The sequence below is a fragment of the Tauraco erythrolophus genome, chromosome 7 (genome assembly GCF_009769465.1).
Source record: "Tauraco erythrolophus isolate bTauEry1 chromosome 7, bTauEry1.pri, whole genome shotgun sequence".
In the NCBI taxonomy this organism is placed as follows: Eukaryota; Metazoa; Chordata; class Aves; order Musophagiformes; family Musophagidae; genus Tauraco; species Tauraco erythrolophus.
The window spans coordinates 34,160,127-34,180,462 of NC_141471.1; the positions used below are offsets into that span (position 1 = coordinate 34,160,127).

General features: G+C 40.8%; 1 protein-coding gene across 1 annotated transcript in view; it reads left to right on the forward strand.

Annotated features, from left to right (window-relative positions):
- Positions 1-20,336, forward strand: part of HDAC9 (histone deacetylase 9) — a 412,038-nt gene that overhangs the window by 108,632 nt on the left and 283,070 nt on the right. Inside the window, 1 exon segment of the mRNA XM_086615076.1 lies at positions 14,022-14,084. Within this exon segment, the coding sequence (XP_086471202.1) occupies positions 14,022-14,084 (63 nt within the window).

The following is a 20,336-nucleotide window of genomic DNA, read 5'->3' on the forward strand; positions in this document are numbered from 1 at the left end:
TTCTTCTGTTCAGTTTAAAAAGGAGAATCCTACAGAAATATTTACTTCTCCTTGCAAGTGAGATTTCCAGGCTCATGGGAAGGGTATAGAGAGAACTGGCTAGTTTAATGTTGACTAGAGCAGAGACAGTTTATTGGGATCGATCACTGTTCAAATATCCTCATGCCAAAAATAGACCGAAAACTAACTGACCATGCCAGGTCTGTGCTGGAGATGAAATAAAGGGAGCAGGTGTCTATGGCCACAGCTTCAGCTGAGCGGGGAAAAAAGTCCTGCAATTCGTCTCATTAATTCATCAACGCACAACAGATTCAAAGACAGGAATGTTTAGTTGTTTTTTTAAATGCATTATCTTGAGCTAAAGTACACAATTTTTTTCTTTAACTTCAAGCATTTAGTGTCTACATGAGTGAGATTCACTGCTTGCCATAACTGTTGCCAAGCTGTCTTGTTTCTCCTTGTGAATGGAAATATCTCTAAGTTGTAAGCCTGGGAACCTAGAGAGAGACATGAGAAACTTTTTTTAGCTATGTTCTTTTGCAAGTGGCAATGTTTACAGAACTACATAAAATGTTCTGAAGAGAAAGGCAAGTTAAGGGAACACAGGTAAAAAGAAAAAGCTTTTGAAATATGAAAGAAAGCAGAGGCTTCTTGAGCTTGTCTCTTAACTTTTGAGGAGAAAACAGCTACTCTTGTGGTTTGGGGAAATCACATGCAGTTTTATTTCGGTGATAATCAGCTATCTGGAAGAATATAGGCTTTAAAAAACGTTGACAGTCACGCATGGTAATCAGAGCGTTGCCAGTTCCCTGTGGAAGGACACAGATTACCAGTTCCTAACTGACTGTGCACTGTAGAAGTAGTTTGGCAAAAGTATTTTGACCTAAAGAAGGTCTATGTTCTCCACTTCCATGTTTGAGCACCCTTAAAACACTTTATGCTCTAAATAGTAGTGTGAAATATACTGCTGTTTATTCCTGTTTGACAGATGGAGGCCTGGAACACAGAGTGTTACAGAGTCTCTGATCACTGGAAATTTGTGATTGATGACTTCAGCTCCAGAGTGCTAAATCTTGAGTGCCCTAACAACTGACTAGACTAGCTTTTTTTTTTTTTTTAAAAAAAACCCACATTCATTCATTCATTCATTCATCTCTCATGGGCACTTTTGAGAAATATATGATGAATACATTGATGTAAAAAATGTCACATGATCTTTTTCAATGTTATCCCAGGAAAAGTAGAAATCTATAACGGGGGAAAAAAAAAATCAAACAAAAAAAGTTCACTAGAGTTTTGTGTGTATCTAGCAGGTATTTCCTTTCTGTATGTGAATGAAATGCACATTTCCTTCTTGGTACTGCAAGACTAAGACTGCTGCAGGTCTCACTTTCTACCAGTGAAGAATTACATTGCTTCAGGTAAAGGGACGAATGTTACTTTGTCAAATATAGGAACAGGCCATCTGCGCAAGTCAGAAATAGATTATTGGCTCCACATGACAGTGAATGGCACAAGACATGCTCAGGCTGTTTTGCTCTGTTGTATGTGAAATCATGTAATGACAGTGTACTTTCCAAGAGGACAAGGATTCAGTCCTCCTTCATGCCAGATAAGATTTTATTGTATCTTGTCTCCAAAATGAAAATTTGAAAATTATATTATTAATTGTAACGATGGGCAAAATTGGTTCTCTTCAAGTCTGTGTGTCGAGCAGAATAACATATAAAAAGCCTTACTGTGTATCGTTTTTCTCTTGCGCAGACGATAAAAATAAACGTAAAGCTTATCAAATGGGGTGGCCAAGCGATATGGATTGTTTATCAGCCTCTCCTTTGACGCCAGCAGTCGGGAACGTCCCTTTGCCCTCTCAGTGCACAAATGGCACGCTCCGATTGCTGCCTCCTCTAGGATAGGAAAATTACGCACTAGTGAGGGAGTTTTGCACATGAGCACTGAAAAGATGTGGACAAACAGAGTCTGCTAGCTAGTCCAAGTCTTAAGGCAGCCTAAATTTAGTCTAAAATTTTGTGAAAAGTGAAGGCATTAGCTGAAGTCTTGTAGAGGTTACTTAACCTAATATGCCATTTTCTGCATCATCAGAAAATGCAGACTTTGTACTGTATAGAAACTAATTGAAGAATACTGTTCTCCTTTTCAAAGGAGACCTTAATTGTTTATTTGAATAATGCAATTGAGATCTATACTATCATGACTACAAATTGGTAGAAACTTTAGTTTTTTAAAAAACTGTTTATGGAGTTCTAAGCCTTTTTTTTCCCCTCAATGTTCAAAATACATCTGCTCTTAATTTTGTGCATCTTTTTAAATGATGTTGGCTGGTTTCAATAGTCAGTTGCATTGATTATTAGCTTTACAGATTTATTGATCTCTTCAAGATGCAAGTCCTCTTTAATCCCTGTTATGCCCCTGATGAATAGAGTTCTGGAGTAGTATAGCAGTGTCAGGAATACTTCGAACTCCTGTCACTGTGCTTGTGGCTTGATGAGGCAAAGGACCTGGTGACAAAAGTTTCTCTCTTTTCTTGCTTGTGCTTTTGGGGTCTTGCTTTTCTTGCTTGTGCTTTTTGAGTTGCCATGGAAAACTGATCTAGTTTCCTTTAGAATGCATGAATAAATGCGCGTAAAACCTTGCTGTGCTGGACGCTTTAAACACTGTTGCCTGTGAAGGCCCTTCATCCCATCCTGGCAAACATCATTCTACTGATCAGCAGTGCAGCAGCGCTAAGACTGCTGCAGTAGCTGGTTTGATGTAGATTTTCCATAAATGGGTTGTTAGTACTTATGGTCTTATTCAGGACATGGTCTTAGGACACATGTACTAAATAAGAACATTCGTGCTGGAGAAATGGCTGCCCTCAGATTCGTGCACTGCCTAGAAACACAGTGTTTCACAAGGCCACTTGAGAAGAGATGGCTGAAGGAGTTACCAAGATCATTCAGTCCTCCACAGCTGCAGGTCACTCAGTAGGGGATCTGTAACCACTCAGGGTCTACCAACCACCTCTATACGTTCTTTCTGTCCTCCCACCGCAACAATGCGCGCAAATCTCCTTAGCATCCTGTGACAAGCTTATGGTCTTTGGATCAGAAGATGAAGTATCACAAAACTGCTGAGTGCCAGAAAAAGAGTGTCAGAAATGAAAGCAGTTTCCAAACTTGTTGGTTGCTGGTGTCTGCAGCGCTAAATAACTTGGCAAAAAACGAGATGGGAGCCACAGTACTGTAAAAAACTGACTGATGAAATATTTCTGTTGGCAACCATCCCAGTGTATTTCTAGCCTGAAATTCTTGTTGGTAGGTATGTCTTGGAGTTTTCCCCTTGCAAATATAGTTAGTTGCTCAACTTCTCAACTCATTCATTTTCTGATGGGTTTCAGAATAGCATATTGCCTCTCTGAATCACTGGAAGCTTTCTGCTGCATCTGAGAGGACATTAAATGAAGAAAAGTGAATGTAACGATTTAGGCCCCAAGTCAGTAAAACACTCAATCATCACATGTTTTAAGCTAGACACTTGCTTATGCACCTTGCAGCTTAAATTTTTTGTTTCTATCAATGTATGTGCACTTTAGTATTTCAATTGCCATGTGTGACACCAGTAGCTGAAAGTGCATTGTTTATCTGTTTATATTTTTATACACACACACGAGACATACATATAAAGTCTCTATGAGAAATACACTTGTATGCCTGTGAATACTTATTGAAAGAGAATGCTGTGATTAAGTAGCTTACAATAGCATTTTCTCTGAAGTTGTCTAGATAAAACCAGCTCTGCGGTGTTACTTCAGATAAATTGCTCCTAAAATATAAGGTTGTCATATTTGTGTATAATCTGAAAATGGAAAAAAGTGTTTGTTTAGAATGGTAAACAAATTAATATTGTAAAGCATGAGGATGCTATTTTTAGAAGCATTCTTACTGGCAATTAAAAGAAAAAAATAAAGCTTGACCAAGCTTAAGACTGTTTTTTCACAATGGTAATTTACTTATATGGGTTTTTTTTCAGCCTTATTATTACAGTACATCTATTTTTAGTTAAGGTGGTGCCCAATTTTGCTGCACCCCTTTATCAGATAACACAAAACCAGACTCCAAGCTTTAGTTATCTTCCTTTGTCTTCTGAGACATAGAAAGCTTGGCAAATCATTCTTGAACCAGTTTTCTGTCTCCGCTTTTTCAGCTTTTCTTTTTAGCAGGAATTCTGGCAGAGATAAGGAGAGGAGATGGAGAATACAATCAAGGTTTAGAATAATCTAGTCCCCAGGTGATACTTGCTACCTTGTACAGTCTAGCTTTTTTTGCTAGTTGCTTTTAGCCAAAACTGCCACATAACCTGTGTACAGCATTGTTTTGTGGGCTGCTGAAAACATGCTCAATTTTTCATAGTCTAATGATAACACTGTAATTGCATTGATTTCAGATCTAAAATTAAAAATAAATATTCCAAACCTCAGGGAAATGTTCTTAGCAGTTTATTTAATTGGAAACTGCTTTAACAAGTGGGTGAAGGGGCTGGAAATGAAGTGCAATCATAGCATACACAGACCAGTCTGTCCATGACTGATGACTTACGTGATACCTGACGTGATGGTTTAGAATCTCTGATTTGTTGACTGAAAGGTTTTGGTTTTCCTCCCATTATTACCTATCCTGCTGTCCTGTTCTCTCATCTACGAATCGACAGAATATGAAGTGCATAGATGACTGCTATAGAGCTATGCTATTTTTAGAATAGGCCCTGAGCTCAAGTTTGATCCTACATAGTCTGTCATCTCTGCTGGTGGCATTGATATTCCAGCATTTGTGAGTTATTTTTCATTTATTAATTCATTTTTGGACTGCCCTTTCCCAGCAGCTCTTTGGATTGAAGTGAATACAAGAGCTTTCCCTCCCAGACTCTTTGCAAGATATAAATCTACCTTATTAGAGTTGATTAGAATGGGAGTGTTGTCTGAACATAGATTCATGTTCCCCATGCTTTCAAGGCAAATTATCAATTCTGTCCTGTGCATTTTTTTAGCCATTGCGTAGTGGTTTGAACAGATCTCCTTCCAGAAAACTGTGGGGCTTGGAACAGCCTTACCCCTTTGTCCTAGAGAGCTTGAACACTTGCCTCTTGCTACCAAGAGCCAGAGATGGGGCAGGTGAGGGACAAGTGTAAGCAGCAGCTGCCCACATCTGCCTGGTGACTAGTGACTTTGCTGAGAATTTGCTGTACCCTCCCTCTTCTCATGAAGTTCAGCAAGGCCAAGTGCAAAGTCCTGCACCTGGGTCAGGGCAATCCCAAGCACAAGTTACAGGCTGGGCAGAGAATGGATTGAGAGCAGCCCTGAGAAAAAGGACTTGGGAGAGCTGTTGGATGAGAAGCTCAACGTGAGCCGGCAATGTGCGCTGGCAGCCCAGAAAGCCAACCGTATCCTGGGCTGCATCCAAAGAAGTGTGGCCAGCAGGTCGAGGGAGGTGATTCTGCCCCTCTGCTCTTGTGAGACCCTACCTGGAATACTGCGTTCAGCTTTGGAGTCCCCAGCACAAGAAGGACATGGAGCTGCTGGAGCGAGTCCGGAGGAGGGCCACGAAGATGATCCGAGGGCTGGAGCACCTCTGCTATGAAGACAGGCTGAGAGAGTTGAGGCTGTTCAGCCTGGAGAAGAGAAGGCTCCAGGGTGGTCCTATTGCAGCCTTCCTGGAGAGGGACTTTTTACAAGGCTATACAGCAGTAAGACTAGGGGCAATGGCTTTAAACTGAAAGAGGGCAGATTTAGATTAGATATAAGGAAGAAATTTTTCACTCTGAGGGTGGTGAGGCACTGGAACAGGTTGCCCAGAGAAGTTGTGGATGCCCCATCCCTGGAAGTGTTCAAGGCCAGGCTGGATGAGTCTTTGAGCAACCTGATCTGTTGGAAAGTGTCCCTGCCCATGCCAGAGGGATTGGAACTAGGTGGTCTGTAAGGTCCCTTCCAACCCAAACCATTTTATGACTCCATGATTTGTTTCATCCCTTCTATGGGACAGACTGCCTAGCAAATTGAAGGTTGCATGATTTGGCTAAATGAGCTTGAATTATGGATAAAAGCCTTCTTGGGGCTGATTCTGGCCTTAGGAATATCAGTTGGATACCTGTATTTACAAAAGTGAAGTTTGTGACAAATCTTGGCAGTACCATAGTACATTACAAAGGTATTTTCAGTTACAGTAAGTAGCTGCATTAATATTATCAAGGTGGTTTACTTAGCTTGAAATATTTAGTTAAAATATGTTGTAATTTTCCTTTCAGAATTATGAAACTTTGCTTTCAATTGTACTTTAATTTATTTTCTCTTTTGCAGTCTATAAATTCATAGCTTCCACAAGGAAAATTAAGATCATATTGCTCCTTGGGAGAAATCTTGGTTCTACCGAAGTCAAAACAAATTACAGCTCCCCCAATGAAGTCACAGTTTCATCCTTTGACATTGCCTCAAATTCACTGGCATAGTAAAAGCTCTCAAGCTGGTGTCTCAATAACATTTTGGTTTGCAGATCTCTTCTTTATCAGAGTTCCAGATGCGGAAGAAAGTTAGATGAAAACTGGATCTAGGTTCACTGTAACATTTAAAAAAAAAAAAACAAAACCACAAAAAACAGAAGAGGACTGGTACTGAACTTTGCTGCTGTCCTGGTCTAGCTAACCAGGAGGGTTTCATGTTGTTTCATAACAACATTATTGACCAGCGTGAGATGTGACCTTTTCATAGCACAGTAGCGGTCGATTTATTACTGCTCTCAGAGGCATGTTTGTGCATGTAACGCTGTTTCTCCATGTGCTTGAAAGCTCCCAGTGAGGGATGGAGAAGCTGGGAGAGTAAGGAGATCCCAGCAGGCAGGGCAGCAGGAAAGGCTGGTGTGTGCCGACAGCCCAGCACGTGGCCTGGCATCTCAGTTCTGTTCCTTGGCTCACATGTTAAAGAAGGCTCTTCTTAGTGTTTAATGTAAAATACTTTTTCTAGGCCAAGCTTCCAGAGGCTTGTAGTGGCAGTTCTCTAACTATATATATTGTTTGATATTTAAGAAAAAGTCTTACTTGCTTCAAAATTAAACAGAGCCATTGTTGTCCCAATCTACATGGGTATCTATCTACTATAAATCTAGAATAAATCTACTATAGCTTTATAGTGTGGTTGTAGCGTGTTATGTAAAGCCACCTCGTCCCTCCATGAATCCAAGCCTGGCTTTAGAAAGACCCTACTGTTGACTTAAAAGGGCAGCTTTGAATAGCAAAACAAAGCAAACACTTTGTGCTGTTTGTTTTTTCTTTCACGAAGACTTTTTTTCCCAAGATGTTGACAATGCACTCTATTATGCTACTCTCATAAAAATTATCAAATCTCATAGGAAAATAAACTTATTTTGGATTAAAAAAAAAAAAACTCAAAACAAACCAGAAAACACCCCTCTGCTTTTCAGGAGAGGGTGATTGAAAAGAAGATGCCTATTTATCATGTAAGAATAATTATTCTGTTTAGTTCTTATTATTCCTATCAGTTAAGCAATAATTCCTACTAGTTCTCAGTAGCTTTGGTGGTACCCCCATGAGCACAAGGTCTGACCTGTCTAACTTGGAGTCCTGCAACAAAACCTGTCTGAAGTTTGCCTATAGAAGTGTTAGAGCTTTCTTTCCAGACACACGGCCACTATTGATGTAAAGCTTATTTGTAAGTTGCTGCAGTGTTTAAAATGTGTTTAAAACATGCCCGCTTCTGGCTTGAATTTTTCTAATCAATGAATTTTCCTTAAAGCCTTGTTTCTTAAAATAAACAGCATTTTACTGCACCACTGGACATCTTGTCCTGTGTATATATAGATGGTGCCAAGCTACGCCTAAACTTCTTCAGTAAACTTAGTATTTCAAATCTTTGAGTTTCCGATTTCCAATGGTTTTCCAAACCTGTCTTATGTTTGTGACATGTTTATCTATCCTCAGTTTTTCAGCACTCTTTTTCAGGTATCTATACTGGAACAGTTACAGTATCCTAAGAATATTCTCTTTGGTATGTGCATATCACCTCACTACTGTTACTTAATATAACCTTGTTTATATATCCAAGGATTTTATTAGCCTTTTTGGTCCCGATGTAATCCTAGGAGCTCATATTGAGTTGACTGTCTTCTGCTGTGATCCTAAATCCTGTGCATAGCCATTGGTTTTCACAATGCAGTTCTCCAGACAGCAAGCGTGGCCTACATTTCTTGGCTTAAGTCCAAAAAAGCACTTAAACCCAGGCATATATTACAAGCTAGAGATAGTGTTCTTCTTGGTTCTCCAGCCATAGGGACTTAGTAGTCTGTCGTCCAGGAACTCTCAGTGTCCAGGTCAGTTGATCTGACCGGCTAGACTACCCAGCATCAGGAAATCCTGTGCACAGCTCTGTATGGCAGTACAGATTATCTGCTCAGTAGATGTGCAACAAGCTTGAAATGCCTCAAGTATGCTGAACGTATTGCCAGCTGTCACAGGCAGTGTATTGCAAGCTATCATAGGTGATGTGCTCTAGGGAAGCTTTGTGTATGTCCACCCAGGTGTGTTTAGTGCAGCTAGACACAGCAGACGCAGTGCACGTGCGCACTGGTGTCTCTCTGAGAAAGCTGGACATGGAAGACCTGGCAAACCTTATGTTGCTCATCTCTCTACTTGCTCATTAATGGCATAAAAGGTGCAAAGTGCTTTGCTGGTCTGAGGCATTTGTTTGTCAACATCTAACATTGCTTTTGGCTACGTGGCTTGTATTTTTTTGTATTTGATTTACCTCAGCCTTGTCACAAAATATGGAGATTTTAGTTCCAACCTGATAAATAGCTGTGCCAGCAGAATAATTGCATTGCATATGTATTTCCTAACTGAAATATTATTTATTTATTTGACAGCTCTCTGTAGTCTTTTAAAAATTATTTGAGCTTTGTGATTCAGGAAAGAAACATTGAAATTATGGAGCCCTTAAGCATATATTTGACTTTAGCCTTGTGCTTATAATCGAGCATGTGTTGCTGAGGTGTTGTCCTGAATCTAGGACTTAATTTCTAGTAGACTGACTTATGCAAATGGAAAGGCATATTTTAAGAGGAGAAAGAAGTGATAAGTCATCAGCTAGTTGCAAAAACCCTGAGCTAATTAGCATAAGAAAGATGCAAGGTGCTCTGAGAGATGGTAGAGACCCATACATTTATCTCGTGTAGCACTCCTTATCCTCAAAACTTTGTAAAGTTTTATTCTCCCATTGTTTGCCACGGAATCCCCTAAAGCTACAGATACATCTGTCTTTGTCCCAGAAACTTCCTTTGAAGCTGGAATTGAGCTGAAGCACATACAGCATCACAGTTTTTTCCTCACTTGAAAATGCCCATCCCATGGGTTCATGGCACTGCAAAGAAAAAGCAACATGTATTCCTGCGCAGGCAACACCAAAGGCTTGCTGCACAGAAAACTGATCACAGACATTCCCGCACTACATCTTTCCAAGCAGAGCACATGAATTAAGTGATTCAGTTTTGCTCTCCCAGGGGTTTGGAATACAGTCCCTTAGTTCCAGGAGGGAGCAGAACCTGACCGCTTGAGCATCTCACCTGATTTCTTTCTGCTCCCAAACCATCTGCTTCTCTGTGGTAATAGTCTTCTGCTGTTCGTTAACCTAGTTAATATTCTAGCATAAGCTGTAGTAATTTATGTTGGATGTTTGGGTTTCACATGGTACTAATGGTGTCTATTGAGCTGTGGTTACAGGAGCGTCTGTTCCTATACAATAATTTTTTTCTTTTTTTAATCCTGGCGATTAGTTAGGAGCTCTTTAGGCTGCAGAGATTAGAACTCAAAACTTGACTACTGAAATAGGACAGATTTATTATTACCCATGCAACCTTAATTTAGCTACCACTTGTTTATGCATTGTTGGATATTGATGCATGTGATGACTTAATGCTTTTCCATAGAATACTTGCCAAATGAAAAAGGGGCTGAAAGAAGGTTGATTGGGACACCTGTAAGACTGCAATGTCCTAATTTAAGCATACAAGTAGAAACTAGAGAACATCTCTTTATTTAATTTTGTATGTAATATTTATATGATACAATTGAGAAATACAGCAGAAGAATCTACGCAAGAATTCATTTACAAGTAAGAAAACTACAAAAGTTGAAACTAAGCTATTAATATTAATGAAGGCTGTGCTCCAGAATAACATGAGTGAGAAACTGCTAAAAACCAAACAGTAAAACACTGTTTTTACTTAACAAGGAAAGTAAGAAAAGTGCTACTTAATCATAATGTTGCAGAGTTAATAATGCAGTAGAAATTTTAGCTCTTTCTAACTTAAGTGCTTAATTTCTTAGTCTTAATGTTGCAGTAGTGCGGTTTCCAGATTTAATTTCCTTATATTTATTTGTTTTTAGCAACTTAGAAGGCAAATAAGAGAAACACATTGTGACAGCCCTGTAATGAGATCTTAGTGCTACTTACGTGCCTTACATTTTCTATAAAGTTGCTGATTGCATTTCAATAGTTTACTCTTACCTCCAGTATCATTAAAGTTCTCCCAGTTTAGGAAATGCATTTGAAAAAGCAGAACAAAACCACTCATGTTTGTGTATGAAAATGTCACCTTTATAACATGCATAGCTTTAAAAATAAAAGCCAGATTTTCTTCAGGCATGAACCCTTTATCCTTCCCCTGTGGGACTCTAAAGAGGCTACTTAAACTCATGTGATTGTGCAGTTAAAGGCAGGGCTGACTCAGCAAAGTGTTTAACTGTGTGCTTAAATTCTGTGGCAATCAATAGAACTTGAGCATGTGCTTAAATATTATGTTGAAAAGGGATGGATTTACACACGTTTTAAGGCTAAGCGTGTACCAAAGTAGGCTCATAACACGTCGAAGCAAGTCAGAAGAATTCAAGTTGTAAAAGCCCTACCTTTGAGGTGGCTGACTTCATAAGTAAAATATTTTGATATAATTTTTATATATAATCTGAAATACAAAGCACAATGCAGTACTTATTATGGTCTGTGAATGAGCTAACATAGGATAGTTTGTGTCTGTCAGTTTAAAATACGTAAGCCAAATTTAAGAACGCTTGCAGCTAAATATCTGAATGTACATTTTCTACTCTTGAAAATAGTTTGCTTTTATTTAGTTACTGAAGTATTTGAAGTCAGTTAGAGCTGTAAATGCTATCTTTAAAAATGCAACTGCATATATAAGAAGTTATAAACATGTATAAGTACCTAATACCAGGATCCCACACTCCAGCATTTTCTGTGTTCTGGCCTGTTTTTAACTTATTCTTCCAGTTTTCCCTGTCATATGGGACAGGGAAATATTTTGAAGCACTGAATCTCTAAACAGTCATGTTCTGGTTGGCACAAGGACATAAGCAATTCCACTGTATTTACTTCTGTCTATAAAAAGCTCTTTCTGTGTTACAGAAGATTTCTGTTTCAACTGGTAATCCCCCTTGCACTCATGCTAAATGTCTTCTGCTCTGGACTATGAAAGTGCCATGTATTTCCCATAAAATATTTGTGTATTTTTATTTTCAAGAGAAAAATGTTCCCAATACCAAATTGTCAGCTGTCAATAGTGCGATGGTGTGTGTGATGTTCATCCCCTGTAACGCCCTACCTGCTGCTGTGCTGCCACTGCCCGTGTCCTTGCCCCTTTGCAGAGCTGGGTGTGTGCTGTCTGCAGGGCTTCGCCACTTCCCGGGGAAGAGCACTCCCAGGGAAAATTGCGGGGAGGGAAGAGAGCAGGCAAGGAGAGGGGAGTGTTTAGCAGTGATGAGTGCTAACTTGAGGATCCTGCAGGGAAAACCTGTCAGCTGCTGTGGTCTCGGTCTGTCCAGGGAACAGAAGCTAACTCTCAGCAGGACCAGGTCATTTGGCACATGGAGGAAGCAAAGGTTTGGGGTGATAGTCACAGGAGCATCACAGTACTTTGTTACTGTGAATCTTTTTTGGTAACACAATTGTGAGAAGTTTAAAAAAAAAAAAAATTGCCCTTGCCTCAATCTGTTGTGTTAGTTGAAGAGCTGACAGGTGATCCTTCGCTGAAAAGCAGAACTGATTCTCAGGTACTGGACAGATTCTTGTGTCTTCAGGTGCAGAAAATGCTAGAGATAGTTGTGAATTCAGTGTATTTCTAGAAAGCTCCGAGACAATCTCTGTATTGGCTTCCTGATTACAGTGAAGAATCATGTCCCTTGGCCATTGTTGCTCCCCTAGAGTAGGGACATGGAAGAGGACTTGTAATTTTGGTAGGTGAGTGGTCAGGCTGCTGTACGATACACGTAGGCAGTGACAGGCCTTGGTCACCTGTGTAACAAGTGCTACAAGGCAGAGCAGGTCCCAGAGAAGTAAAGTACCATCTATAACAGTGAAATGAAACTTATCTACGTGTCGGTATATTAATCAGCAAACAAGATACACAACTTCTGACATATCATTAGGAAAAATAAGCTTCACATAGCATGTGTGACACCTGCCAAGACGCCGAGGAGCATGGTGCTGTCGTTGGGTACGCTGTCGAACGCTGCTGTTCTGAAAGCACATTGTCTCGTAAAACTGAGAAAGAGGCTGTGCAAATTGCTTAATGCTTCTAAAAATAAGTGTGAGCTGCTCGGCCCCTCTCCAAATTTTAGCGAGTCAACCGAATAACGCGTCGTCGGTAAGCGTGTCTGACACGCTGTGCCACAACTGGTGACTTGCTATAAGAATTACAGCGAGCATGCTAAATACAGAAATTTCGGCTGCTTATAACTGCACGCACAAAGCCCAGTCCCTCGTCAGCGTCTGCCCCCACCCTCTGCTCCCCCCCCGGCCCTGTTAACTTCAGGAATCGGCTGTCCCGAGGCGGCCGCGGGTCCTGCAGGGAGCAGGCAGCAGCTCGGCTCCCCCGCCACAGCCAACTGCAGCGTAGCCAGAGAAACGGGCAGCAAAAATAGAACGGCAGGATGGCTGCGCGTGGGCGAGGCAGAAACCACATCGCCAGCAAAACCTCCCGGCGTTATTTTAGGACCGATAGAGCGGCCGCCGCGGCGTTTTGCTCGCTTTTCACAAACTGCTCCCCGGGGGAGGGCGAGGAGGCAGAGGGGCGCGAATCCCGGGCGAGGAGCGTTGCTGTCCCGCTCCCTGCTTGCCTTCCTCCATCCCTGGCTTCTCCCCACTGAAACGGGCTGGGCAGGGGGAAGGGGTTAATCGCGCTCGAGGCTGAGCTGTGGAGGGCGGCCGGCCGGCGGTTTGAAAGACAGAGACTGGACAGCTGTGTTTGCTGTGGTATTTTTAAACGCATTAATGCAGGCTCCAATCACCCGGCCATGCTTGACCTATTTTTGGCTCAGGCCGGCCATTGTTCTATTTCTGCAGCCGCTGGGCCACGCGGGTGTCGATTCAAATGCAAATGAGTTATCGCTGCTGCTCCCGCCAACTTCTCCCAGCCGCCCGGCCGCGGGAGAGCCGGGCAGCCAGAGGAGAGGGGCGCGCGGACAGCCGCGCCGGCCCGGCCCGGGGTAGCTCAGGCTAAACCCTCGGCGGCTCCAGGTCCCCAGCAAGAGGGCTGATTGGGTTTGACGGTTTTTAAGAGGCTGTGTTTCCCCCCGCCTCGCCAGAAAGGCCGAAGCGCAGAGATATTTCCTCGTTTCTCCTTCCACCTGCCGTTGGCTGCCCGGGCGCGACCGCTCCAAGTCGGCGGCGCGCAGCCCCCCGCGCGCTCGCGGCTCCCCGCCAGCAGGCGGGGGCTGCCGAGAGTGGGGCTTTCCCCCCCCCTCCCGATACGTACTTGTGCAAACGCTTAAACATTGCTGATTGCCGAAGCTCATTATCTTACAACCCTCGCTGGAGGAGGCAGGACCGCAGAGGGTCGTGCCCGATGCCCCTGTGCAAGTGCAGCGATGAATCTCTCGTGTAGCTGAAGTGCAGACCGGTTGGAATATGCTGCAGACAATTTACGAGAGTGAATCGTGTTTTTCCTCAGATGGGGTTTCTGGACGTGAACAGCTCTTGGCTCAGCAAAGAATGCACAGTATGATCAGCTCAGGTAAGAGACAGCTCCATACCTCGGGCTTCAGTGGCAGACCGGGACAACCCAGCCTGGCACGACAAGAAAACACCCCTTCTTTAAAGAAGTGACTTTATTTTTGTGGGCTTTATGTAAGTTCTGGTTAAATAATTATGGCAGTATGTTAGGTAGCAGCTGCTGCTTTTGCAGGGAGTTTGTCTCCTTCACTCTGCTGCTTTCCAGTCGGAGTAAAATGCTCACAACTGAAATCTAGTTTGGGATTCCTTGTTTGTTTTGTTGCGTGGTTGCAAAATGGGGCTCGTGGTACAGGCTTATTCACGGAGAGAGACTTCCTCAGACAGCCCTTGTCAGGAGGCTGCAGTTAGAAACCCAATCGTCATGTGTCTGTTGTAAACAGGATTTGGTCTTTCTGTGAGTTTCCTTTTCTCTAGTTTGCATGCAAAGGGAGTTTAGTACTAATCCCGTTCTCTTTTCATTACAGTGTTACTTTAAAATGTCTTTAATATGCATGGCTTATTTTGTTGCTTTAAAAATATTTGGGAACCTAGCAGTGGTACTCACGTGTGATGACTCACTGAGATGTAAATTGGATGTGGTTCTTAATGAATGCATTTCAAAGATGCTCTGAAAGAGCACTCATGTATTTGAAGCTACCCATGTGTTTTCTAGCTTCTTTGCTAGCTATGTTTGAGACGTGCAAATGGTGTGTTGAGGATGAATTAAGTTGGAAGAATTGTTGCCGTTCAGATAAAATGTCAATATAGGCTAAATAAGTCAAAATTTCAGGTTACTCTGGTCCGTTCTCTCTTAAAGTCTGTGAATTCCAGTTGTGTTTTTGTTGGGCTGAAACTCGTCTTTTGAGGCACAATGTTACCTGTTTTATATCTTTTCAATCCTAGGTTTCTGACTTTATTTCTCATGAAGTTGGCTTTATAGAGGACCTATATGTAGAACGCAGGGTAAATTGTTTACATGTACTTTACTCTTAGTTTATTTTTCTTCTTCTTTTTCTTTCACAAAACTTTGCAGTGCTTCTGGTTTTTAAGATTATGTCTGTAGACGGTGGCTCTCTTCATGTATTGCCTGTTTTGGTACACCTGTTGAGCCCATGTTTGTTTGTTTGTTTTCAAAAAAAACAAACCCTGTTTCTTTTCCTGCTTTATAGAAAAAGAACTTAAAATCTTTCTTGTGTTTCTTTCTTATATACAATTTTAGAGCAAACTTCTAGTTTCAGATACAAAAATAAATTGTGAGAGATTGTGTCAAATGGTAATATCTTTCCTGTTAGGAGAGACTTATGTCTTAACCTTATGATTAGTGTTTTTCAATATAGAAAGCCAAGGCTACCTCATAATGATTATAAACAGACTGAGGGAATGAGAGAGTGAAAAGCTATTATGTGCAGGTTAAAATAAGGAGAATACCTAAGGACAATGGAGACTTCCAACTGGTAGTGTTTAAGATTGGCAATTTTTCTATTCCTTTATAAAGCTGCTGAGTTCATTTGTTTCTTTTTGGATCTCTCAAAGAATTTACTAATTTCACTCACTTCTTAAAAGAGATGTTGATCACCAATTGCAGTTCCTTTGTCAAGGACAGAAATCAGGTGAAAGGCTTGTTTACAAATATGAGCAACGAAACTCTAGCAAAGACAGTGGGTAAAAGCAGAAATTGCTTTGCAGAACTCTAACACTTCCAGAGAAATCTACAGTGTCGAGCTCTTGTTCAATTATTGCTTTTCTTTGGTTTTCCCCCAAACAGCTCAGCAGGTGTCCAGTGCTTTTGCATTGGTTACAGAGGTAAGACAGACTGCTTCCCCTCACTCTTGTTTTTTTTAATACCATGTCAAGTTGAAGTTAGCTGTACACAAGTGAAAAATCTGGTTTTTTAGCTCACTATGCTACCTTGTAACTGCCAACTAATTTTGCTTGAGTAATAGCAGTTTTCTTATTTGAAACACAAGAAAGGGAGGTAATTTTCTGTAAGTTTATAACTCTGCTTTTCTTCACCGGGGACAAGAATATCATGTAAAGGTTGATTTTTATCTGATGTTACATAAGGCGCATATAACATACACAATTTCCCCTGTAGAATAGAGAGGGTTTAGACTTAAAAAAAAAATCAGTTAAGAACATTATCCAGGTAAAAGATGTTTAAATATCTATTCTGTAGAACACAAAATATTCCTCAGTGTTTCTGTTGGCCTTCAAAATGCACAACTAGACTGCGAGTAGTTGACATTGTACATAGTCTGCAGTTGAACTCATGTCACATGAAACCACAAAGCCTGGTGCAGCTGTTGATTACCTTCAGTTCCCTCGAGTTTAAGGTCTTGCAGGATCAGTCCTGGTAACTTTTCAGGTATTGTCTCCCTCTATGCTGCGTATAGGGGAGAAAGAAATAGCCATGGTACGATGATGGGCTCTAGTGTTTGGAGTAGCTGGAATCAAGTCACTTGGATTTTGCTTTTCGCAGTGTCCTTACTTTAAAGTTATATTCACTTACATGTATGTGACTTTTTGTTCAGGTTAAAAAATTGCACATATTTAGGAAAAGAGCAGATCTCTGAACATTTACTGTCTGCACCCTTGATATTCTTGAAGCCTTTGAAGTAAGCACAACCTAAACACTCAATGGTTTTTCAGGTTTGCTCGTTTCCAGATGCGATGGGCATTTAGTATGGAACCCTGATTTTAAACTGGGCTGGAGGCATCCTTAGAGAGGACCGATTCAATGACCCATGGATGCGTATTTGCAAAGCAAACTCTTTAAGGAAATTCTGACAATAGCAGACATAGGAATTACTTCTGTCATGTGAAGCAGTTCTGGTATTCCCTCAATTACTGCTCTGCCTGTCTGTCTCCATCCCTGCTTGTAAATCATACTATGAATGAGATGATCTGGATAGGTACCAATCAAAAGTCTAATTATGAATGGAGCAATCTAGATCGGCACTGACTCAAGAAGCTGTGTAATTTGCAGACACCTACACCTTACTGCAGAGAGCAGATTCAGCTATCTTGAGAGGACTGAACTAGATTCTCCCATATGGTACTGTTGCTCTAAAATGCAGCAGTAAGTGCTGTGCATCTTTGTTTAAGAAAATGATGCTGATGCATTCTTATTTGATACCAAAATTATTTTTGTTTCACGATTTACAAAATAGATCCGGAGTCTAAAGCCTCTTATTTAGCTGGAAGTACTATTTAACTATGCTGTTGCTTTTATTTTACCCAAAAAGTCTCAACTTCCATGTGTATGCAATGCCGCAATGGACCGTAGCATTCAGCTGGCCTCTTATCTTACCACAATATGAGTAATAAACTACAAGTCCTCAAAAAAAAGCATTTGGTACAGCACAGGCCATGACAAGAATGCTCATTAAAATGTAGTCAATAAATAACTAATGCAAGGGTACATTACTCAAATAGCTGTCAGTTGTGTGAAGGAGTAGAAAGAACCTACCCAGCTGTGGTATCTGTAGATGTGGGACTTTAGGAAGTAATGCCAACGTCATTAACTTCTGGTGATTTAATATACTGTGCTGTTTTTCCAAAGGGTAATGTTGCTACATGTGCTTCAGTGGCCGTATTTTGGCGTACACCCTTCCACTGGCCCGCCTGAATTCCATCGTGGCTTTTATTGGATAAGGCATTCTCTGCTTCCTGCCCAAAGCTGTTGTGTTGAAAAATCAAGAGTTCAAGGAGATCTTGAGCTTAAATCCTTGGGTTGTAACCAAGTTGACAGGTGACCTGAGCAAGTTATGCAATCCTGCTTACATTAGCTAACCCTTATGTGAAATATGGAAAATGATACCTATCAGGCTCAGGAATCTATATAGTGGAAATATTCTAAAGGGAATATAATGATTCAGAATGATTAATTTGATTGACTTCATCTACCTACAGGCTGGCAAAACACCTGCAATTTCAGAAATGTACTAAGTGAATGTAGTTGCAGTATTTTACTCTCTGCACCAGTCAGGAAATTCACACTACATCGCTTGAATATAAATAAAAGAATTAATGCTACATGCATGATGTTGTACGTGGGTTGACAGGTCCCCATGAGCTATCTTCAGAATTTATGTGTACAAAATTTATCTAATGTGTTGTGTCTATCTTGTGGCTGCGTGTCCATGTATACACGTTTGTACACATGCGTTTATATTGCCTTCAGGGAAAATTCGTTGGTATTTGCGCTCTTGTTTTTTTCTGGCCAAACAAAACTTTCGCCTGCTCAACTGTTCCTGTGTAGAGATTTCAGAAAGAAAACTCATTTAAAGATTTGCTCTGATATTTCTGAAAATCTTGACATATTTGCATATCTGAATCAAGGAACGTAATCTTACAGATACAAAACATTACATATGTGCTATCTCAGGCAATAACTCTTCAGAGAAAGTGAGAATAGATATGTGAAGCTTTTACTTTGTGATTCTTTTCAGAGTAGTGAAAAAAATTGAGTGTGAAAATTCAGTTCAAGGAAATTCTGGATAACAGACAGAGAGGCTTTTTCAATGCTCATCATAAAGGCTAGGTAGAAAAAAAATCTAGTGCTTCATAATAGTAGCTGAAGTATTTTAATGAATTTTTACAGAAGAATAAGGTCTTAGTCTTAACAATCAGTACAATGAGAAGAGATGAGCAACACAGACCTGCAGGTCTTCTGTAGTCAAAATCTCACAGATTTGGGGTAGAGGCTCTGCCCATTCATGTATGTTGGACAAGACATTGGTTATGAATTCAGTTGAACAAAACTGGATTGGTAATTCCATTGGTAAAATGGAGTAAAGCTGCTTTTTTTCTGTTTTGCATTATTGAGAAGACATTTGAGTACAGATGTTGCGAACTTCATGTGTCCTCTAATGCTGTAACATTGCTTTTTCTTTCTTTAATTTAAGTCCCAGCTTCTGGAGCCGTGTGGTTACCTGACAGTCTTACATTGTATTAGAAGATATATTTATATGTTGGGGGAAAAGCCTGGAATAAGGATTTCAAAGTATAAGATTGACAAGAATAGCAAGCTACGAAAGCTGGAAAGTAAATAAAAAAGAATGCAGAACATAATTTCAAAACCTCTTTGAGCGTCTTTCCTGATACCATTGAACACTGCATTTAATACAGAGGTTCGCTAGTTCTGGCACTAGGACAGTAGCTCCCCTCTCTTTGGTGTGTTGAGCCACATCACTTTCTTGGAAAAGAGCTTTTTACTTCAGCTGTTCATTATTTTAGCTGTTCAGCTTTATTACACCTGTACATTCGCACTGCGCCCAAGGGTACAGGGTTTCAGTCAGTCTCTCCTGCTGTAAAACTATGTACAGAATCCATTTAGTTCATTAAGGTTTGTGCTGGGTATGAGGAACACTTGTAGCTCGAGCTTTAATCAGACTGTTTCTGTATCAACTGCCCAGCCTTTTTCTTCTGCACAGTCTTTGCAGGGAAAGCATAATAGCTAGATAGTCTGCAAACATACGTGTATACACACATTAATTTCAGGTTTCGATATAGATGATGGGGAAGATTTCAAGTGTTGTTGCATTTTAACCTTTCCCAACCACTGTTCTATGTGGTTTTGTTATATGGTGGATACAATCAAAAATATTCTAGAGAAACTAATTGGCAGATATTATTGTTAAATACATGAGAACCTAAAATGCCCTGTTCTGTGGGTCTCTTAACAGGCTGACTCCTCTGGGTCAGTTATTCTTAGCCCAGTTATTTTCATCTTATGGCATTACAGCTCTAAGATTAGCCTGTTAGGCGTTATCATGCCATCTGAGTTACCTCCTAATATAACTGTACACCGGAATGGTTATTTATAGACGGAGCATTCTGTCATTTTTGTTTTATTTCTGGTAGTTTAAATAAAGAAGAGCAACATTCAAGAAAAACCACAGATTCCTTCCTGCTGCCAAAACAACATGATAACTGCCTGCTGAGGGGCAGGGATATTGTTTAAAATGTGTGCTTGCAGCAGATGCAAACATCCTCTTTATCTCCCTCAGTCCTACTAAAAGGAGGCTCCTCAGGGTACCACTGCTCCTGTCTCTTCCGGAAGAGGGAGAGGGGTGCCAGATCGATGCACCGAACGACAGAGAAGATGAGGTTGTGCTTGGTGATGAGAACAAGGATATCCAGGTGCTATTTTTAGGGGCTGGCACTGTCAAGCTCCATGTTCAGTGTGAACATGTCACATATGCACACAGCTCCTCCAAAATGGACCCGTCTAGTTTTGTTACATAAAAGTGATGTCTGCTGTTCAATTGGC